The 23,830-nt window shown below is 38.5% G+C and overlaps 2 protein-coding genes across 7 annotated transcripts; one reads left to right on the top strand and one right to left on the bottom strand.

Annotated features, from left to right (window-relative positions):
- Positions 1-983: 983 nt before the first annotated feature.
- LOC100246682 (phosphopantothenoylcysteine decarboxylase) lies at positions 984-8,916 on the bottom strand. 6 transcript variants are annotated; one of them, XM_010664749.3, is made up of 6 exons: positions 8,703-8,887; positions 8,542-8,589; positions 7,772-8,373; positions 6,548-6,640; positions 3,582-3,929; positions 984-1,594 (listed from the first exon to the last, which is right to left on the bottom strand). In XM_010664749.3, exons 5-6 carry the CDS (start codon positions 3,927-3,929, stop codon positions 1,301-1,303), a joined length of 642 nt encoding a protein of 213 aa, XP_010663051.1. In that variant the 5' UTR covers positions 6,548-6,640; positions 7,772-8,373; positions 8,542-8,589; positions 8,703-8,887; the 3' UTR covers positions 984-1,300. The 6 variants fall into 6 exon arrangements, with proteins under 6 accessions (XP_010663051.1, XP_002276901.1, XP_010663049.1 ...); XM_002276865.5 differs by lacking the exon at positions 7,772-8,373; XM_010664747.3 differs by lacking the exon at positions 6,548-6,640 and having other exon boundaries at positions 8,542-8,607; positions 8,703-8,885.
- Positions 8,917-14,390: 5,474 nt separating this feature from the next.
- LOC132252770 (uncharacterized) lies at positions 14,391-18,288 on the top strand. Its single transcript, XM_059733970.1, has 4 exons — positions 14,391-15,459; positions 15,694-16,278; positions 16,404-17,536; positions 17,637-18,288. Exons 2-4 carry the CDS (start codon positions 15,720-15,722, stop codon positions 18,171-18,173), a joined length of 2,229 nt encoding a protein of 742 aa, XP_059589953.1. The 5' UTR covers positions 14,391-15,459; positions 15,694-15,719; the 3' UTR covers positions 18,174-18,288.
- The last annotated feature ends 5,542 nt before the right edge of the window (positions 18,289-23,830 follow it).

Below are 23,830 nucleotides of genomic sequence, written 5' to 3'. Positions count from 1 at the left end.
AAACAGTTTTTTATTTTTAAAAACAAAAATCTATTTTTAAATCACATGACCAAAAAGACTCTTAAATATTTTCTCACACCATCTTTAAATATTGCATCTAACCTTCCAACAATCCTCTTAACTCAAAAAGTTTTGATAATAAAAATAAAAATGTTCTGGAATTGAAAGGTAAAATGCAAAATATTTTGCTCTCAACAACATTCACCGTTGGCATTGAATTGAAAGGTGAATGCATAAATCAAATAGCATTGTTTTTTGAATTTATGAATATCTGGAAAACTGTTGATTGTACTGTTTCATCTGACTTCCACGAAAGAGAAGTGAGAATTTGGAAAATTTTGTTCTCTTCATTAACTCTCGAGTCTACGAGTATGGCAGTGTTTGGTGCGTAACTTTAAATTTTCCCAACTACCAATGTGATCTACAGGTAGTTGAGCTAAATGCACTGCAATGCTTGGGGCAACAGCCATTTACAAGTCTAGAAAATCGCTTGCTCACCTCTTCTTCCATCTCAACCCTTTGGAGGGCCATTTCCCAATGGGTATTGCGTACATAGCCGTAGGAAATCCAATCCCAGTCTCTTCATTAACTGTGAGCATGGACCATTCTGATACACAGGTAGCTGAGCTAAATGCACTATAATACCTGGGCAACCACTTGCTGAGTTGTTCTTCCTTCTCAAACTTTCCTATTCCATTTGAACTTTTGGTCTTGTTCCTTATTAGGATTACCTATAACTTGACTTAAAAGAATGCATGCAATTCTCAATTCTTTAGTATTGAAGGATGCAGCTCTGGTCTATTTGCAGCGTGGCAAGACTATGTAAATGGTGATAATGAATAAAATTTAAAAACCCTGATAGGTATTACAGAAAAAGGAAGAGGCAGAGTTAAAGATTTGGGGGAAAGATGGTGAGGTAGTAGAAATAGGTTCAGATGAAGTCAACAATGAGATGAATTTCTATGCATTAAGCTGAAACGGAATTTCCAGAAATCAGAGTCTATTTATAGGAATGTATCATCAAGCATGTCTACACAGAGATTGAGAAATTTAGGAGACTGATACATTCTCCCTCACCATTAATACACAAGGCACATAACATTCAAAAGGCGCTACTAGAAATATTGAGAAACAGGATATGCAAATCCACCGATACCAACAATCTACAAGACGTAGTAAGTTTAATGGACGGTCATAACAAAATCAATGCAGTCCAAGTGAACTACGTTTAGCATTTCCAACATGCCATTTCAGCCAACTCTCTGGTGACTTCTCCAACAGACAGATTAACCATACCCAATTACTGCACATTACTGCTACTTGATTGAGCCCGTGTCTCCAAGAAGAGTCTTACGGTTGAGTGGATGAGAAAAGGTTCAGCCATTGCACCAGTCCCATAATCTCCGCAAGCCAGCCTTTTAGTGACAGGTGGAATAAGAGAAATTCCAAGTTCATCAATTGTCATAAGATGGCGTTCTGTGAAAGGATTGGTCCACATGAAGGTGTTCATAGCTGGCGCAACAAACATTGGCTTGCTGTAGTCCCACGCTCGCACAATGCATGTCAGCAGGTTGTCACACAGTCCCCCGGCAATCTACAAATAGAAGATATAGTAAAGAAACAATTGAGTATATCAAGATGAGATTTATGATTGTGTCACACCACATGGCAAAAAAAATAAAATCACAACAGAAGTCATTCAGTGACATATAGGGATGACTCATAGATTATCATGTACTTTGGTACATGCACACACATGCACTAATATCCAACAAAATCAGTAATCTCGATGTTACTAAATATCCAAAATAAAGGGAGCTATATAAACCAGCAACATATGAGTTGCTTGGTAAAGATTTAGAAAACCGCGTGCAAGTCAAACCTGTTTGAATGAGTTAACTTGGTTAGTTTTTTTTTTTATAAGTGCAAATTGTATAAAACCCCAAAAGGGGCGCACCAAAGTACACAAAATGTATACAAAGGCCATTTAATAGCGCCAAAAAGGATAGGGAAAAGAAAAATACTCCCTCCCTCAATCCATTCCCAACCAATCAATAAAATCAACTAATAACATAAAAGTATGTTCTATAAACAAGTTTGTCCAAAATAAACTACACAAAAATAATAACTTCAGTCTTTGAACAGAAAGTTCTATATTCTCAAAAGATCTTATATTTCTCTCCTTCCAAATTGTCTGGAAGAGGCACAAAGGCACTGCTCTCCACAACTTCTTTCTCTTTCTTCCAATGAACGACCCCTACCACCCTAAAAGGGTCTCTCTAATGGAAGCATGAATCACCCGATACATCCTGAACAAAGAGAACAAGAGCTCCCACAATAGCCTTGCCTTCCCACAATGCAAGAGTACATGGTCAATTGACTTAATTTTGTATTTCACATTAACTTCAGGCTTGTAACTTGACAGCCCACAGACCAATGAAAATATTAAGTTTAACTGCAAATTATGTTGAGGGATCTGCATCAGACAAGCTAGAGAAACTAGCATAAAACAATTTGTACTGAATCGCAAGACATTCAGTTTTATAAAAAATATTAAGCTTGGCATGTAAAAAGCTCTGTTATTTCACAGATCTCAGTCATCTGTCACTATAGATCTTAGATCAACCAAAAGATGTGAAAGTAGAAAATAAAGAATAGTACTATCTCCAAGTGGCTACAGAAAACAATTTTTGACTATTTGGTCGACATGACCTGACAACTTCACAATGTTCAGGAAATATCATAGGAACCAAGAGATGTAAATTTCATTTTATTGTCCCTAGGAAATGATTTGGCAAATCAATCCTCTGGATAAGAAAGAGGGCAACAAAGGAAATAAAATCATCAACTTTGTGTTTCACATTTTTTTAATGCTTATTCAGAACACACTGCTTAGTGTTTTCAAAGTTTCATTTGAAATTATGTCCTTTTTTATCATTTTTATTTTTATTTTTTTTCTTTTTAATAAGCAATCAAAAGATAGATTCAAATTTAAAAGTGCCTAATAAAAAAGGTGCAACCAAGGTACACAGACAGCATACAATGATCACCAAACAACCAAGAAAAGAGGAAAAAGACAAATAAACCTCCTTCCTTTTAACTAGAGACACGACCAATCAATAAAGCCTTATAAGGACAAAGATGCCTTATCAATGAATATTTGAGACCAAAGAATAAAGGTACAAAGCAATAAAATTTTTGTGCATGGTCTTCTCATCAGTTTGTTGTACTAGCTTTACTTGACTATATACTTGAGTAATGCCTGCCCCATGATGAGATTTGAGTGCTAAACTACATAATAGTAGCATTTATTTGCTTATGAGATTTTCAAATGCTCTAAATGATAACCTAGTAGTAATAGCAAACTATATAATAGTAGCATTTTAAGCATATTCTTTTCCCCTCTCATTCTTCTGAATGAAACAACAGAAGCATGAGTGCTAAAATTTCAAGTTATACAGAATTCATCAATTTGCACAAAACGATTGTTCTCATTACCATGCACTCTTAACCATATTTTTCTAATTGTGTGTTAAAGGAAGCTGAAATCTGAGGGATAATTTCTTCAAAGTTCATATTACCTTGCCAAGTGTATTTGCTGATAATGGGGCGATTACCATGACATCAGCCCACCTACGGAGCTCAATGTGAAGCACACTGTCTCCTAATTTTGTCCAACTGGACCATTCATCATCATCAGTGTAAAGATATAAATCCTTAGGCAGTGCTGCTCTATCAATGAAGTGTAAAGAAGCCTTTGTGACAACTGCTCTTACTTCTGCCCATTCACAAAAAGAATGGACGAGATTCCCAAACTTCATAGCAGCTACACTCCCACTAGCAGCAAGTAGAATCCGGGGTCTTCTGGGAGCAATGTTGACTGGTATCGCATCAACTTCTGGACTCAAAGGTTCTGCATATGTCATCATCTGTTAAACAAAAGCCAAAATTATTAAGTGGTCTGGAAAAATACAGACACTGAACATTCTCATCCATGTTAGCAAAACTACCAGTATACATCAACAAATATTTAGCATTCAATTAGTAATCTCATTGGAACAGAAATTTGCAAAGGGAACTGATAACAAAACTCAAAAAAATCCATCATCGGAAAGAATGCTTAGAGAAATAGAGATACATACAAAGGAATTCACTAAACAATTTCACAGCAATTATGTACTAAACAATCAAGGATAGATCGATAATGAAGAAGAAGAGAAGAAACCCTACCTCATTCATGCATGCAGATGAGACAAAAAAATATTAGTGTAATCATGGGTAAAAAAATACAAAAAGTGCAATCATGAGTACAATGCAAAATGTACAATGAGGGAAATATTTATGCCCAAACATCATCTTGCCAAGGATATACTTCATTAATTCTCATGTTGGCAAAATCTGTAACATATACATTGAAATTTTATGAAAGTGACCCACCTCTAGATAAGTTCAAGTTCCTAGCATCAAATTAAACAACCATCAACCTTAAAGTCTCTAACTAATTAATACTATAATGCTGCCTAAACCCCTTCTCGAAGTCAAATTAAAGTAAGCAACATTTGCATAATGTATAAATAAATGAAGGTTTCACCTCTTCTAGCAGAAAAGAAACAGTAATGCCCCTATTTGGCCAATGAGAAAATTGAGGAAAATAAAAGAAAACAGAATAACTTATAAACCAAGCTTTCTCGCAGCTCCAGGGCTGCAAGACCTGCCACTTTTATCAATCTTGGGCAATATTTTGCCAGGCTCTGAAGGCTTATCCAGAGGCTTTTCCACAATGGGGGCAAAGGTACGAAGAGAGCTTTGAGGAGAAGATAAAAATTTTGAGTTGATTAACAATTTGGTAGGAAGGAAAGTATCGAATTGAGAAGAAAAAGAAGGGTGATTGAAGTTGAAACTAAATTGGGATTTGACGAGTTTGAAGAGTACAGAACAAAGCTTGCCTCCATTCTTCCGTTCTTTGCTTTTGAGAGTTGAATTCTAAAATGGTGTTACAATATGTTCTATTTTTATTACATTTCTTAAATATCATAACCTTTGAGAGACATTTTGGTTTCCAAAGAAAGAACATCGTTTTCTCTCTTCTTGCAAAATGGCAACTAGAAAAAAGGATTAACAAATAAATAGGATCAATAGTTTGAAGTAGAAATGTGGGTAGTTTGAACATAAAAGTTGATAAAAATTCAAATTATTTTATGTGTCAGTTAGTAGTGATATGGAAACATTAAGTAAATTTTTTAAAATAAAAAAATTTTAAGATTAATTTGTAATAGAAAACCTAAAATTAATAGTTCATTCTTCTAAGTGGTTTGGTGGAACATCTTATATCATTTGGCTATGAATTTAGACATAATAACTTTAAATATGAAAAACTACTTTTATGCATTTTAAAAGTAAGACACCACTGGTATAAGATAAATTAGAAAAAAGTGACTATGGACATTAACAGATATTCCTATGCAATCTATTATAAAAAATAAAAACAGGACAATTGTTTATGAAGAAGTTTCTCGATTTGGAAAATGAGCTGATAATGAAAGTATTAAACTAGTTGCCATGCAAGCTGTAGTTATTCAGCATCCAACGGAGCCTAAAAGCATACTAGTGGTTCCATTCAACAGGATCTGTATCAGAAGATCAAAGAGGGCAATAGATCCTATCAATCCACTTTCTTATAACCGATATTAACCATCATTTATCAAGTCTTGCATGACATCCAACCAGAAATCAAGAGTGAGTCTAGGTTAGGGTCAAATAAAGAAACTGAGATATGAGAGAATATTAACCAATATTTTCATTTTACTACTGACTTATGACGTATAATAGAAGAATCAGCTGAAGATATAAGAACATATGACCAGGCCAAAATTCTGTGATGGAATTACCTCTATATTCAAGCAGATATTTTTCACTTTTTATCAATTACTTTTGTGTGGTTCCTATATATCATACAGAGAGAGAAACAAAAAGAAATAAAGAATTTGCATTTCATTCTTCTTTGCAGTTCCTATATATTACTTTTGTGTGGTTCATATAAATATTATTTTCCATATAAGATGAAAGCAGGATAGTTTAACACTGTAAATGAGGATGAGGATGACTCTGATGGTGAGAATAAAGATGACAATGATGGTGCAAATCTAGATGACAACAATGATGATGTGGGAAACCTATCTACCAGCATTGGTTATCAAGAAACTAACCCAGATTTTAGAGGAAACCTCATCAGCAACAAGACAAAGGACAATCTAAGGAGAAAGGGCTTCAAGAATCAAAAATACCTCCTAGTAAGAAAAACAACATTTTGAAAACTAAAAAGTGTGAAAAAAAATGGTTTAAATCCATTATCAAATAGTAAATTGGAGACGGTGATTGATACTGTTAATCCTTAGAGACCTTGGTAATTGCCCACTATTTTTTTTTTTTTGATAAGTAAACACGGAATATATTAACACAAGGCAAAAACGCCGCATAGCATACAGGGAGTATACAAGGCGACAAAGGCCTCACAAACAAAATAGACAAAAGAGACAAAAAAACCTACCAGCCCTTAAATGGAGGCTAACCACTCCAAGAATCCTATAAGGGAACGTGGCTCCGCTCCACTATACATAATTGCCCACTATTTGTTTTTATCCTTCAAAACAATTGATCTAGGTTAATGGAAACAAAAACGGAGTAGAGTAATAATCAGACAATTTAAGGTAACATTAGCTTCATTCTGAACTGAAACACAAGTAGCCCATAAATATATGTGAAACCAAACATAAATAAAATAAGTCTCCCACCATGGCAGGGGGGAATGACTCCAAACTTGAGTACAAGAACTAGAATGAAGTAAATTGTAGAGGTTTGTTACTAAACATAATATCCATGAATTGCTAGAATAAAATGACAAATTATCATTGCGGAGATTGGGAACAAACCTAACCTACTACAGTCTTAAAAGCACAAACAGGGCAGAGTCATGGGCACAAACAGGGCAGAGTCATGGGGTCTGAGATTTTGTAAACAGGAGCTATTCTCCATAGGAGTTATGACTATACAGTAGTGGTTAGTTCTCCATTATCAAAGCTTTCACATTGGATGACACATAGTTGACTATGGAAAGTTTGGTCTTGGCAATTGAATTAGCAGATAAGAAACCTGTCTAAGATCTTCCACAAAGTCCTAAAACAACTTCAATGGAAGTTGGAGTCGTTGGACAAAATGAAATAGCAGACGAATCCACTGAATAATGAGGGAAAGATGAAACACCTACTTTGAAAGTGGTGATTATAAAGTAAAACAACATGTGGGGAGGTTCAACACTGAACCAAATCCTAAAAGCCCAAGCATTGAATTTAGAGTTTAAAATCTCTTAAGTTTCCATTTTGAACTCCTAGCTAAGCACATACTAAAGAATATGATATTGTATCAAGATAAGACTGACTGAAAGCTTATCAAGAAGGGTTAATGTTATTTTTAGAAATTGAGTTAGATATTATGGTTAAGACTAGGGTTCTATTAGTAGTTTAATTTCTCCCACATCCCTAAATTTTCTCAACAACCAAGCATAGCTAAAATAAAAGGTCATAAGTCAGATATCAATAATGAAATACACCACCACAAGCATCATTCTGATTCCTATTTCAACAAAGGAAGCCTTAAGCTTATTACAAAAGCTGAAACCACTAACAATACACACTATTAGAAAAATAAAAAAGGCCCTAACTTTAAACAAACCATGAAGAAAAAAAAAACCCTAAAGAGAAAATTAAAGAATTACCAGTTAAGGTAGAGGTAGAGGATCTGAAGGACTTCCCAACGCCTCCAGTAGTGGCAGATTATGGAGTCCACTGAAGGTGGCCACCTCTTGAGGCCAGTTAGGGCTTGTCCATGTTGGAGTTCATCAGTAAGAGATGGATTAGGGCTTCTTAGTGGTGGATTTCGCCGGTGAGGAATGAATTAGACAATCGCCAGTGGTAGAGTTCTCCAGCAGTGCCCAGTAAAGACATGAATAGATTCCACCTTACCTGCAGTGTTTATCAAGGTCTCTGAGGTGGGGTGTGGGCTCCAAGGGGTTTGTTTGTCTAGCTCGCTAGCGATGGTTGGTGAGTAGTCGGATCTCTTAGACTCCAATGATTTTGGGATTTCGACGCAGGGGTGTATGAGAAGAGGGGCTTCAGATTGGGAAAAGAGAAGCGAAAAGAGTTTGGATTTTTTGTTTTTTAATTGTCCAAAATGCCACTCAAAGAGGATTCTAAAGTCGGAATGTCTTGATATAATTTATAAATAGAGACGTTACTATTGCTATTCCCCAGTTCTCCAACATTAGAAATTTTATTGAAGGTGCATCATAAGTCTCCCATTTGAGATAAAACTATAACACTGTAAACGAAATCAAGTCATTCAAGATCGATAAAGCTCAACAACGAACAAAATTCAGAAAAGTCAAAAGGTTTAATTCAAAAGAAACGCAAATGAAATTCACAATCCTGACTAAAAAACAAAATTCAAAAATTCAAAATCAAACAAGTAGATTCGAATTTAACGAACCATTAACTTTCAAATCAGCCTCAACTCGGAGAATTGCTCGGGAAAATTCTGCAAGAAAATAAAAGGCTAGGGTTTGTATTAAATAAAGCCAAGGAAAAAAATACCAGTAGAGAGAGATGAGCGTGTTCGAGAAGAGGAAAAGGAAAGAGAGATTGGCGTACAGAGAGAGTGAAGCCGAGGTCGGGGATCGAGAGCGAATGAGGGCCGTGGCAGTCTCTCCCAAATGGAAGTGCTTCTGCCGCCCATTTTTTGAAGTTAAACTCTAAGCTTTCTTTTTTTTTTTTGTCTTCAATTTCCTGGGAATAACGTTTTTATAAGGGCCTTTTTAGGGATTCTCTCGTCTGGAGGACAACTTCAGAAAAGCGCTTTTTTGATGCCTCGAGCGAGAGAAGTGGGTGGCCCTTTTGAGTTTTAGATTCATGAGAACAATTTTCCTCGATATAAATAATTATTAATTATTAATTATCCATGATTAAACAATTTCGATCATCATTATTTACTTTACGCGCTTTTCTAACTTTTGCAGCAATTTTAAAAAATAATTATTAAAAAATGGTAGTTGGGAAAATATTGATAGATTTACGACAGTTTTGACCACGTGGAAGGTGTCTTTTGAAGAGACACCTTCCACAATTTTCAAAATCATGATACATATTTAAAAGAATTGAATTTAAACTAAAGATGTCTCTTGAAGAGACACCTTCTACAATTCTAGAAAATTAGATTTATATTAAAGGTGTCTCTTGAAAAGACACTTTCCACGTGGCAAAAATTTCAACATGCATTAGAGGTGTCTCTTGAAGAGACACCTTCCACAATTTGACAAATTTGAATGTCTCATGAATTTGATTTTAAAGCTAAAGATGTCTCTTGAAGATACATTTTCTATAATTCGTAAAAATTTTAATTTATACAAAATGTGTCACTTGAAGAGACATTTTACACAATTCCACAAATTCCATATATATACTAAAGGTGTCTTTTGAAGAGACATCTTCTACAATTCAAAAAAATTGGATTTATACTGAAAGGTCACCATCGATAGAGGCTACGTTGTGGAAAGACACTTTCAGTATAAACCCAATTTTTTTTAAAATTGTGGAAGGTGTCAAGAGACACCTTTCACAATTCCCAAAAAATGGAATTATATTGAAGGTGTCTCTTAAAGAGAGACATCTTCAGCTTTAAAATCATTTTCACAATTTTTAATACATATTGGATTTTGTGAAATTGTGGAAAGTGTCTTTTCAAGAGACACCTTTAGTGTAAATCCAATTTTTTGGAATTATAGAAGGTGTCTTTTCAAGAGACACATTTAGTGTGTATTGGAATTGTGGAATTGTGGAACGTGTCTCTTCAAGTGACACATTTTGCATAAATTAAAATTTTTATGAATTATAAAAGGTGTCTCTTCAAAATACATCTTTAGCTTTAAAATCAAATTCATGAGATATTCAAATTTGTCAAATTGTGGAAGAGACACCTTTAATGCATATTGGATTTTTTGTCACGTGGAAAGTGTCTTTTCAAAAGACACCTTTAATATAAATCCAATTTTCTGGAATTGTAGAAGGTGTCTCTTCAAGAGACATCTTTAGTTTAAATTCAATTCTTTTAAATGTGTATCATGATTTTGAAAATTGTGGAAGATGTCTCTTCGAAAGACACCTTCCACGTGGCCAAAACTGCCGTAGATCTATCAATATTTTCCCAACTACCATTTTTTAATAATTATTTTTAAAAATTGCTGCAAAAGTTAAAAAAGCCCTTTACTTTACTGGGGGTTGGAACTTGGAACCCTGGGTTCTGGCTACCATTGAAGTATAATGCTCTTTGATAATATATGTTCATTTTAAATTTGTTAAGGTTCATCATTAAAAAAAAAATCTAATTCTAATTATTTTATTTTAAATTATATTTAATTGATTGATAAAAATATAAAAATCAATATTATAACTTTTTAATAAGTATTTTTTTATATTATTTATATGATAATTAAATATAAAAAATATAAATATTAAAAAAATCATACATGTATCACCATTTATTTCACATTATTAAATGCATTTGAATTAAATAAATTATAATTTTAATATCAAATGTATCATAATTTATTTCATTAATCATATTCTAAAAAATTATTATAACTTCACTTTTAAATTTTTTATATTTATCTTTTTAATTTTGAATGTTTTTATTTTAAAATATTAAAAATATAAGTTTATTTAATAAAACTAAAATATAAATAATAATGATAATAATAAAATTCTAATATTTTATAAATTAAAATTAATTTGATAAGATAAATAATAAATTATATATTAAGACATATATATCCTTGCATATAGATATTTTTTTCATAACAATATCTATGTCGATTTCATTTACAAAATAACTTTAAAATCTGAATTTTTATTTATTTTATAATTTTTTAGAGTTTTTAAAAATATTTTCATGAATTTTAAATAATTTTTATTTTATCAATATTTTTGTCAAAATATTCACCGATATTTCCAATATATCCATAAAATTCAAGTACAGATATATCCGTGCTTACCGATATTTCAAACCTTACACGTGATTTATTTTATATACTTTTTAGGACATTTACTGATTTTTATGAAACGGAATCATAGGATAAAAGAATAAAACATGTAAGAAAAAAAATAATCATAATGGATAATTTTATTGAAGGAATTAGTTCCACTTCAAATACAAACTTAAATAGTGTCGATTTTACTCCAAAAATTCATATTTCTGTATATCAAAAACAAAAATCTCCTCCTATGTCACCTACTCATTTTGATATATATCCTAATCAAGTTAATATTATTCATAAGAAAAATTATAAAAAGATTCATTTTACTCCTAATATAGAATGGATTAAAATTAGATTATTTTTCCCCTCATAATAATACTAAAAGAGCTTATTTTCAAATACTTCCTCCTCAAGCTAGAAATGCATTAAGAAAACAATATGAATAATATATGAATCAACAGAAAATGACAATTCTTTTTTAATAGGTTTTTTATACTTAAAAAACAAAGAAAACAACTTATAACTTTAAGAAATAAAGAAGGACATCGACTAGCAATAAAACACTCAAAGAATATCCAAAAAAGAATTTTAACAATAACCTTAGAATTAGGTTCCCAACTACCCTTAAATAATCATCAATTTAATTTTGATAATAATTCAATTTATGTCTCACCCTTCAAAATTCCAATAACCAAAGATGAACAAAGTCCAATAATTTACAAAGATATTAGACAAGTTCAACAACAATTAAATTATACAAATCATTCTCTTCAACATTTAACTCAACAAACAACAAAAATTTCTCAATTTTTGTTTTCTTCTGCCCCAAGAAGGAAGATAGGAGAAACATCAAAATCAATTTTTTCTTCAACTTTATCATCATCATCATTTGCTCAGTCTTTAAAACAACCTTTTATTATTCCTATAAATGTTGCAAAATCAAATATACAACTAGCTACACCAACACAAACAATGTTAAAAGAAATACAACTTAGATTAGATAAACTTAGTATTAATGATATTAATCAAAATAAGAATCAAATTCAAACTATAACAAAAGGAAAATCATAAATCCATAAAATAGAAGAACAATTCAAAATGTCTCTAGATTCAAACCCCTCAACAATCAATGCAATTTCTAATAATTTTGTAAGTAGAAAAAATTATTATTCAAAACTCTCTTTTAAAAATTTATTATTCAAAACTCTCTTTTAAAAATTTATTATTCAAAACTCTCTTTTCTTGATGTTTAATTAGAAGAAAGAAATTATCAATTAGTTGCTAGTAATGATGGTAGTAGTTTTTATGAATGGAATATAGATGGAATGAGTGAACATCAAATAATTAATTTACTTCATGAAATGATGATGGTTGTTAATACTTATAGAATCAAGACTAGTAATTATGACTTTCATGCTGCTGGTGCCTTAGTCATAGGATTCACTGGTTTGCTTAAAGGTTGGTGGGATCATTATTTGAGTCAAAATGATAGAGAATATATATTAAATGCAAAAAAAAAACAATAATCAAAGAAGAAGGAACATCAATCCAAACTTATGAATAAGACATTGTTAATACGTTAATATTTGCAATAACAAAATATTTTATAAGAGATCCTTTCTATTTTCAAGAAAGAACTTCTGAAATCCTTAATAATCTTAGATGTCCAAAGCTTCAAGATTTTAAGTGGTATAAAGATATGTTTTTAGTTAAAGTTATGTCAAGACATGATTGTGGAAGCCATTATTGGAAAGAAAAATTTATATTTGGTTTACCAACTTTATTTGTAGAAAATGTTAGACAAAGAATAAGAAATATTCATAATGGAAGAATTCCCTATGGGTCATTAACATATGGAGAACTAATTACTTTCATCCATAATGAAGGTCTAGCTCTTTGTACAAACCTCAAACTAAAGAGTCAAATGAAAAAAGAAAAACAAGATTGTAGAAAATAATTAGGAAATTTTTGTTGATCTTATGGTTATGATACAATAATAGCCCCTTCAAAAAGAAAAAATAAACAAAGTAATATAAAAGGCAAAAAAAAAAAAAAAAACCTTCAATAGAGTCAAAATTCCAAAAGAAATTTTTAAAATTTAATCCTAATAAATCAAAATCTTCAAATAAATCAACTTTAAAAAAGAAAACACTCACATATTATAAATGTGGAAAAGTAGGTCATTACTCGAAAGATTGTCAATTAGAAAATAAGATTAATTCTTTAGAAATAAGTGATAAACTCAAAAATTTAATGATGGGATTAATGATTGATAAATAAAATGAAGATTCAAGTGAAGATTATGAATCAGAAAAAGATAATCAAATATTAATAACACAAGAAATATCAAGTGAAGAGTCCAGTCAAAATGAAGAAGAATCTGATGATAAAAAAGATTGTGATGGTATTTGTGCATATTCTTATAAATCAATAAATTTTATTTCAAAAAATTCAAAAACTCCTTTAAATATTCTTATATACAATTATGTGTTCCTCATAAATTCAATATATTTTCAATTTTGGTATATTAAAGATAAACTCCTTAGATATTTTATTTATGCTTCAAAAGGTATACTAAATTTTGAATTTTCTTTACAGATGGAGTAAGAAGTGATTAAGTTTGGGAAATTCACTCTTCCAATGTTTCCTAAAAGTAATCTGTCATTTCGGATTCATAAAGATATAGAAGGTTTAGGCATATCACAAAAATGCATTTTAGACAACCCTTGAAATGCAAAAAGTGATATTCAAAAGTTGAAAGCTTTAAATGCTTTGTATTTTCATTTTAAACAGTTAAATGATAATTTAGACAGTTTTCCTAACCCTTCAAGTTCTGATATGCATTGCATCCCAATAGATATAGATCTTGAAAGTTTCAATTGCAAGAAAATTGCAGAAGAATCTAAAGCTACATTTTCAAAAAAAATTCAAAATGAATTTCCAACACTTTCTAATAAAAGCCTAGAATTTCAAAAATCAAGATTTTCATTTTTCAAGCAAAAGAATTTGAATCTCCCTCAAGACCTTAGACAGATAATAAGTCAAAAGGCTCAAGCTATAGGGGAAGCTAGGTAAGAACATATAATACAATTTCTTGTTGACTATAGTGTTGTCGCCTCGCGTATCCGATGGTCCACGTTGCTGCTATATGGATGGACACGTGATTCTCAACACACAAGGGGTTCTTGATTCAGTGGTTGCACCTGCAAAAGGCATCCGGACAGGGTGTCCGGACGCACCCTCCGATGGTTTTATTAGCCATGGTGAGAAAGAGATATATAAATCAGTTGGCTTTTTTCTAGGTATCAAGAGGTTACCAGGAGATCCCCTTTCTTCTTCGTGCGAAGGTATATATATCCAGCTTCAGGGGTACTGTTCCTCTCATTAATGGTGAGGAGATCTTTTCTGTTGTGATGATGACAATAGGTGTTAGTAGGAGCACTATCATCCTATGAATGGCTGTCAGAGACTATGGTAGGTGATGCGGCCGTCAGAGATCGTGGGAAGCGATTATGCAGAATGATCGTGGGAAGTGACTTGCTGTCACTTCCTCTTGTCTTCTCATTCTGCAGGTGATGGGATGTGGGCCATGGCTGCTTGTTGTGGTTGCGTGTAAGACTCGCTTTACTTTAATTGACCATCCAGAAGATTTATATCCGGATGGCTCATGCTGACTATCCGGATGTGTTGTGGAGACTATCCGGATGTGTACGCTCTGCCAGCGTCGTTTGCTCTTCCTTGGATAGGAGAAGATGAAACGTCGTTTGCCTTTCCTTGAGGCGGTCCGGATAGGATGTCTACACCATGCATATCCTTAGGGGAATCCGGATAATGATGGTCCGGCTGATAACACGTGCCACGCGTCACTATGAGCTGCGTGCCACGTGTTTCCCAAGGGGAGGGGTCCCTACATTGCCCCCCTTTTTAACTTGCCTATTTTGCCCAAAAAATGGGCGGGTTAAAAATAACTGGCTTTTGAAAACTGAAGAAGTCTCTTCGTCTGACTGGGCCACGTGGCGAGTGGGGGTGCGGAAGCCAAAAAGGCATTTTTTATGACGAGCCGCCGACCCTGCGTATCCCCAGACAATATGTCGTTTCAATGATAACATGGCTGTTGGTTTGGCTTTCCGAGGGGCTGTCCTGCTATAAATAGGGTACTGTACCTCTTTTTGTATTTTTTCCTACTGCATTCTCTTGAGAGTCTTTCTTCTTACTGCTTTTTCTACGCCCTTTGCTTTTCTGAGAAAAGAAAAAGAAAAAAAAAAAAAGACTCCGAAAGCTCTTTTGTACCAGTGCTTTTGTATCGCAACTTTGTTGGTTTGCTGCTGGTGATTTCGTATCAAGGCGGTACCCGTTCTTCTTCTTCGGTGCTGTATTTGGTACGTATCTCTTTGCTACTGCCGTTCCTTTGGTTGCGTTTGCTGGTTCTTTACACTTGCTTTCTGGCTTGCTTGGGCATTGTTTTGGACGAGTCGTTTGCAATTGTTGTTGAATGTTGGTACTTTGTTGTTGTTTGGAGGGGTTTTTGAGGGGTTTTTCTGACGGCTTTGAGTTAGGGTTTGTGTATTTTCTGATTGCTTGGTCTGAACCGTTTGCATTGTTTTTGCGTGTAGATTTTGCTTTGGCTTTGTGGTAAGAAATGGCTCCAAAAAAGATTGTTTCGTCTGTCCGGGTCAGCGAGGCTAGCGAAAAGGCGATAGACAAATTAAATGCGAAGGAGTTCCGGGAGCGATTCCTGATCCCCCATGACGTATTGATAGACCTGGTGAACGAGGAGGCGGCTATGCCTACTGAGAAAGGTGGAAAAAACGCTATCCTCTTCACAAAGGAACAATTCAACGCGGGGCTCCGGTTCCCTCTGCCGGCGTTGTTCAAGGAATTCCTCCACTTCTCTCAAATTCCCCCCATCTTTATTCACCCCAACCTTGTCCGGGTGCTGATGGGATGCAGCATCATCAACATGCTGTACAGCCTCGACCTGACGCTACTGGAAGTGTTCTTTGTCTATTCCCTGAAGAAAGCAAAGAATGATATCTTCAGTGTGTCCGCTCACCTGCCCTCCCTTCAAATGGTGACAGAACTGCCAGATTCGACAAAGGGAGGGGCGAAGGGGCTGGTGGCAGTCTGGGGTGGATGGGCGGGGCTATCGCAGCATCCGTCGAGGCCTTTTTCTCCGAATTATACCCTAAAAATTCCGGGTAATCTTGTTTTGCGATTTTTTTTTTTTTTTTTTTTTTTTTTTTTTTTTTTTTTAGATTTTGCTTTGCTGATTTTTTCTGATCTTTCCGGGCGGAATTCTCACCTTTTGTTGCTGACAATGCAGGTTTGGAATTGAGGGGCCACCTTGTGGATTGGGTGGAAAAGGCATCCTTTGCCTGTGTCTGCAAATTATTTGAAATAGATCCCAAGGAGAGGGCCTACAAAACATTGCTCTCGGCGCGGAATTTGACAGAGGTCGTCCGGGAGCCCCAGGAATATGTTATCAACATCCTTCCTAGGAAATTGGCAAAGGATGAGATAGTGCCTGGGGAGCATTATACAGTGAAAGAGCTCCCCCTCTATCAGGAAGCTAAAGAAGCTGACGCTGAAAGGCGGCGAAAGCTCCTGGAGGATAGAGATCAGAAAAAGACTGAAGGCACTATCCGGAAGGCTCCCGGACAGAAGCGGGGTCCGGACTCCCCTCCGAAGAAAACTTCAGGAAAAAGGGGGAAGCTGGTGAAGAAGCATGGGAAGGATGCGAAGGAACCCACTCCTCCCAAGGAGTTTCCTCCTCCACAAACTACCTATGAGGGGGAAGTAATGATAGAGGAGCCAGTAAATGCTGCTCCGCATTCTATCTCAAGCGGCCCCGGGCGCATGTCGGGGTTGAATCACTCAGGTCCCTCCTTAGTCGCGGCTGCGCTTCTAGCCAACGTGGCTGAGGAAGCTGCATCTATCAACCATCCGGGCAACCTCAATCCGGATGCAGCTGAAACGGCCCCGTTGGAGGAAGCGGGGGCAGAAAGCCAAAGTCAGCCTTCCGACGACCCGGATCGCCTGGCTATAGTCCTGGTGAAAGAGCCTCCCCTCAAGAAGCCGCGTTTGACGCGCGATCTACAGTCCGGACTCTTTGAGCGGCTTCAAGAGCGGCAGCAAGAGATTGAAATTAGTTGCGCTTCTGCCCATGACGCTCATCCGGATGGAGGCGAGGTGGAGATGGCTACTGAGACCTCAGCCGTTCCGGCAATAATTCCGGCTGAGGATGCATCCGGACCTATGTGCCCGGACGAAAATATGGGGGCTCCGATTCCGGGACACGAGCTACCCTCTCCTTCCTCATCCGAGGAGCAATCTGCTGATGATGCCGCTCCCGCTAGCCCTTTCAGCTACGCGGAGTTGGAAGCTAAGTTAAAGCAGATTACTCCTGACTGGAAAGCCATCAAGCCCTCTGCTAAGATGTTTGATATGATAGAAACGGTACGCCGTTGTCTTGTGTTTTTGCTTTTTGACTTTTTGTTGCACTGATGTGTTTGTTGTAGTATGATTTATGTTTTTGCTTTTCTTGTTTGTGTGTTAGCTGGTGAGGGGCCTCCGCAGCATGTCTCAACAACACGCTCTTTTTACTCAGCTGCTGCAGACCGCAGACTATATGAGGACCTTCTCCTCTCGGCACCAAGAGATTGAAAATCAACTGCGTCTGAGAATGGAGGAGGCTGAGGCCAGTCTATCCACCATGCGAGAGGAAAATGAAGCCCTCCGGGTGGAGTTGGCTGAGGCAAAGGGTCAAGAAGAATCAACTGCGGGCCGCCTTCATGAGGCGGAGGGTGAGGCAGCCCGGCTAAGGGATGAATTGAGTCGACTCCGGACAGAAGTTTTGAATGAAAAGAAACAGAAGGAAGACTTGCAGCTGCGTCTGGATGTGCAAAAAGAGGAACTTGAACGGGAGTTTGCTGTGGAAAGGGAGGAACTTGCAGCGGATTACCAGAGACAAGTGGATGATACATTTATCTTTGGGTATCGCTGCTGCATGAAGAAGAACGGTATAAAGCGAGATACCCCTTCAATTCCTCCAAGTGAAGAAAAGAAGCTCCATGAGAAACCTGCTCCCCGATAGTTTATATCTTCTTGCAATTTTTCTGCTGTAATTTTTCCTTCTGTATATTTTTGTGGTCCGGATGTCTCTTTGTAATTTACATTTACTCATATCAATAAAACTTACTTCTTTCTCATTTGCACTTGTGTACACTTTCTACTGATAATACTGCTTTAAATTAAACACATTCCATGGTCTGAGTAACGGAGTGCCATCTAGCTTTTGTAAATGATAGGCTCCATTTTCATTTGCCTTAGACACTATGTAGGGTCCTTCCCAATTGGCTTGGAATTTTCCTGCGCCTACTTCAGCAGTATTTTCAAAAACTTTTCTAAGTACTAGCGTACCATTTTTGAAGTTTCTGGGCCTGACTTTTCGATTGTAATGCGCTGATGCTCTTTGTTGATAATCTGCCATCCGGATGGATGCGCTTTCTCTGACTTCGTCTGCCCAGTCCAAATTTCTTCCTAGTTCCGTGTCGGCATCTTTTTGCTTTGCTGCATCAGTCCGGATAGTAGGAAGACCTATTTCAGTGGGAATGACTGCATCCATTCCATATGTGAGGGCAAAAGGAGTATTTCCTGTTGGTCGTCCGGGTGTGGTCCGATAGGCCCACAGGACGCCGGGTAGTTCCTCCACCCACTTCCCTTTGGCTCGCTCCAGCCTTTTCTTCAAGGCATTGACTAGAGTTTTGTTTGTGACTTCCGCCTGGCCATTGCTTTGAGGATAACGTGGCGTGGAGTATGAATTCCGGATATTCAATTCCGAACAGAAATTCCTGAATGCAATGCTGTCAAATTGTGGACCGTTGTCAGCTATGATGATTTGGGGAATCCCATAACGGCAAACAATGTTCTTCCATACGAACTTGGTAACATCTTTATCTTTGATGCTTGCATATGCTTCAGCTTCTACCCATTTACTGAAGTAATCAGTGGCGACAAGAAGGAATTTCTTTTGGGCGGGTGCTGCTGGGAGGGGTCCCACTATGTCCATGCCCCACTGCGCGAAAGGCCATGGGCTTGAGACCGATTTTAATGCGATTGATGGTATATGTGGAATGGGAGCGTATCTTTGACATTTATCACATTTTTGGACATATGCTGCCGCGTCTTTCTTCATTGTTGGCCAATAGTATCCTTGTGAATGAGCTCTATGTGCTAGGGATCGTCCTCCCGTATGATTTCCGCATACTCCTTCATGTAACTCAGCTAACACATACTGGGCCTCTGAATGCCCAAGACAGCGAAGATAAGGCCCTGTGAAGGATCGCTTGTACAGGTGCCCTCCAATCAGGGTGAAACGGGCAGCTTGCACCCGGATTTTGTGCGCTCGTTTAGGATCTTCGGGTAAAGTTCCTGTCCGGAGATATTCTGCAATATCATGCGTCCATTCTTGATCATCCGCTTGGTTTGCTTCAATGGAGTTGCAAGTGGAATTTTCTGCGACAGAGGGATTGGCTTGTACATGGATAGGCAATAGAATGGCTTCTCTGATGGGGAGGGAAGCAGCTATACCGGCCAAGGCGTCAGCGCGCCCGTTGTCAGCTCGCTTAATTTTTTCAATTGTCCACTCGGTGAATTGCTGTAAGGTGCTTCTTACTTTGGCCAAGTATCGCGCCATGCGTGAGTCCTTAGCCTCATATTCTTTCTGGACATGCCTTACCACTAGTTGCGAGTCGCTGTAGATTCGGAGTTTGGAGACGGATAGCGCAAGAGCGAGGTCCAATCCGGACAGGATGGCCTCGTATTCTGCTTCATTGTTAGACGCGGAGAATCCCAGCCGGATGGCCTGCTCCAGATGTTCCCCAGTTGGGGACTGCAATAAGAGCCCAACTCCAGAGCCTGATGAGCGTGAGGCTCCGTCAACTCGTAGAGTCCACCACTCCTGTTCACCTGATTCGTGGTGCTGGTCGGGTCTTCGTGAATATTCGAGCACGAAGTCGGCCATTACTTGGCCTTTTTTGGATAATCTGGGTTGGAATTCGATTCCAAATTCGCTCAATTCGATGGCCCACTGTAGCATTCGCCCAGTTAAATCTGGCTTGTGTAGAATGCTACGAAGGGGCTGGTCGGTCAGTACAATCACTGGGTGAGCTTGAAAATAGGGGCGGAGCTTTTGAGCAGCACTTCGAAGAGCTAAGGCTGTTAGCTCCATTTTTGAATACCTGGTTTCTACATCTGCCAAAGCTCTGCTGACATAGTAGACAGGTTTCTGCTCCTTTGGCGAAGGGCAGCGGAATAGAACGGCGCTGATTGCCCATTCTGAGACAGCTAAATACATATATAGCTTCTCCTTTGGCATGGGGCTGCTCAAGATGGGCGGATGCATAAGACAGTGTTTAATTCTTTCCAACGCGTTTTGGCAATTGTCCGTCCATCCCTGCGTTCCAGCTTTTCGTATCGCTAAGAAGAAGGGTCGCAACTCGTCAGTGAAGCGGGCTATAAAACGTCCTAACGCAACGAGCTTGCCTGTGAGGCGTTGTAACTCCTTTTTGTTCCTGGGAGGAGGTGTCTCCATGACTGCTTTGACTTGATCCGGGCTGACTTCTATGCCTCTTTGGCTGACCATAAATCCCAGAAATTTGCCAGCACTCACGCCAAAGGCACATTTGGAAGGATTTAGCTTCATGTCATACTTTCGCAAGAGGTAAAATACTTCTTGTAAATGGAGGATATGCTGCTCTCGAGTTTTGCTTTTAACCACGATATCGTCAATGTATACCTCGACCGAGCGGCCTATCAGAGGTTTGAAGATTTTAGTCATCAATCTTTGATACGTGGCGCCAGCGTTTTTGAGTCCGAATGGCATGACTTTGTAGCAATAGAGGCCGTGTGGCGTTATGAATGCTGTTTTTTCTTCGTCATCCGGAGACATGGGAATTTGGTGATAGCCGGAGAAGGCATCCAAGAAAGAGAGCATCCCTTGCCCGGAAGTGGAATCCACAATTTGATCTATCCGCGGTAAGGGAAAACTGTCCTTTGGACATGCATTATTGAGATTGGTGTAATCAACACAGACTCGCCATTTGCCCTCTTTCTTTGGTACCACTACTACATTTGCCAACCAATCCGGATAAGATACCTCTCTGATGAATCCGGCTTCCAACAATTTGTTAATTTCTTCTTGGATAACTCTTTGTCTATCCGGGTGAAATCGTCTAATCTTCTGTCGAATGGGTCTGGCTGCTGGAAAGACGTTAAGCTTGTGAGAGGCGATAGAGGGATGAATTCCCTTCATATCCGAATGTGTCCATGCGAAGATGTCATGGTTACTTCGAAGGATATTCTGTATGCTCTGGGTTTCTTCTTGTGTCATGAGGGAACTGATGTTTGTGAGGTGATCATTCTCTTCTGAGATTTGGATTGTTTGTAAGGGATCTGCTACCGGGGGATCCTTGTCCACCGGACCCAATAATTGCTATTGGTCGCGCGCAATGCTAGGTTCAGGGGGAGATGCATCTTCCTGGTTAGCGACTGCTTCACGTGCTATTTGGTAGCACTGGCGAGCGGCTAACTGGCTGCCATACAAGTCAGTTTGCCCTTCATTGGTGAGGAAACTCACCATTTGATGATATGTGGAGGGGATGGCTTTCATGTAGTGAAGCCATGTGCGTCCCAAGATGATATTGAAGGGTGACAATTCTTGCACCACCGAGAATTGCACGTTGAGAGTGACTGGTCCAGCTCGAACCGGCAGTATAATGTCTCCTAAGGATGTTGTTGATGATCCGTTGAATCCAGATAAGATTCGTCCGGGGTTTTCGAGACCCGCGAGACTGTGTCCCATATGGCCAATGACTGATGCTTGTACTAGATCGGCTGAACTGCCTGGATCAACCAAGATACGTCTTACATCAAAATCTCCTATTTCTAGAGAGAGGATGAGGGCGTCGCGATGTGGCTGTAGCGTCCGGGTGGGATCTACTGGTGGGAAAATGATTGTCCCATCTATGGGGCGAGGGCCCTCTCCAGTAAGACCCGGCCGGATGGAATTAATGCGCTCGCGTATTGACGCGGCCCGCAGCAATTTCTGCCTTTTACGCCTGGAATCGTATTCCTCGTCAGACGGGCCCCCATTGATATAGTTTATCACAGCCTTGGGGGCGACTGGGGCCCTCGGGGCCTCAGAGTTATGATGCTGAGATACGTCCCTTCCTTCAGTATCTGAGCGGAGGTACTGTTTTAAATGTCCTGCTTTGATGAGCCTTTCAACTAGATACTGGAGGGATCGACACGTCTCTGTTGTATGACCATGGTCTTTGTGGAAGGCGCATTTCTTGCTGCGGTCTCTTATGGATGGGTCCGTTTCGAGGGGTCTAGGCCACCTGAAGTCGGACAACCCTTGGATCATTGGGAGAAGTTTTTCGTATGATACGGATAGGGGTGTGGCGGGCGGCCTATTCGGACGACTCGGCCCGTCCTGTCTTCGGTCAACTGGTTTTGGACGGTCTGGAGGCTTGGCATGCCTGTCCGCGTTATCTCTAGAAGCCCGTCCGGCAACCAAAACTTGTTGAGTGGCTGCACGCACGTCATCTTCGAGCATTGAATATTTGTTAGCACGTCTGAACAAATCGTCCATCGTTGTGGGAGGCTTTTTTGCCAGTGATTCAAAAAATGGAGTGCCCGGACAAATGCTTCTCTTGAAGATTTGTAGGACAGCATCCATGCTGCAAACCTCTATTTGGAGTACGGCTTGGCCAAATCGTTTCACAAATTCCCTCAAGGATTCGTTGTCTCTCATTTTTATGTTCTGGAGGGTGCTGATATTCTGCTTGTGTCGAGCAGAGCACAAGTACTGTCCCACGAATGCTTCAGAGAGGTCCCTGAAATTGTCAATAGAGTTAGGAGGTAGGCGATGAAACCATGAGAGGGCCTGCCCTTGAAGGCTGGCAGGGAATACTTTGCATAATAATGCATCGTTGCCAATATCGAGCGTCATAAGCTGTCGATAGTGCATGATGTGATCGAAGGGATCGTTGGTCCCATCGTATGTGGAAAACTTTGGTACGAGGAATCCTCTTGGGGGCTCGTAATGGGTGATATGAGAGCAAAAGGGCGTGGAGAGCATGTCATCCAGCCTTTTGCTGATGGAGCCAATGGGTGGCTCGTTTGGGAGGTTTCTCCCAGCTGGTCGTTCCGCTAGGTGTGAATGAACGTTCCGCATCGCTAGGGTGACCATGGGGTCACGATGCGGAGGTACGTTCTGCACCATGGGAGCGATCATAGGATCGGGGCGTGGCGCCCGGGTTGTGGCTGCTGGTGGCCTTGATCTCCCAGGCTCTTGTGGGCCTAGTCTTGCGCGCATAGAACTTGACAACTGTGATTTTCTATCACGCTGTCTTTTTGCTGAGAAATGAGTGGAATCTGAGCTTTCCTCACGGGGAGCTCGAGGCATGGGTGTGCGTGGCTCATGGGGCCTTGCGTTGTACGTTCCTGGGATAGCTCCTGTTGACCCAGGATATATTGATTCTGGCTCTGGCTTTGAGTTTGCCACCTGGCCTTTTGAGCGCTGACGACGAGGAGGTCCTGATGTTGAGGCTTGAATGCGTAACACAGCATTTTCTTCCCTTAACCTCTCCGTCTCCTGGAGGAGAGCTTTTAGCTGTTTTTCGCTTGCCAACTGTCTTTTTTCGATGGCTTGACGCCATTCGTGATTATCTTCTTCCTCTCTACCAG

The sequence above is a fragment of the Vitis vinifera genome, chromosome 17 (genome assembly GCF_030704535.1).
Source record: "Vitis vinifera cultivar Pinot Noir 40024 chromosome 17, ASM3070453v1".
NCBI lineage: Eukaryota > Viridiplantae > Streptophyta > Magnoliopsida > Vitales > Vitaceae > Vitis > Vitis vinifera.
This window is presented reverse-complemented; position numbering and strand designations above follow the sequence as displayed.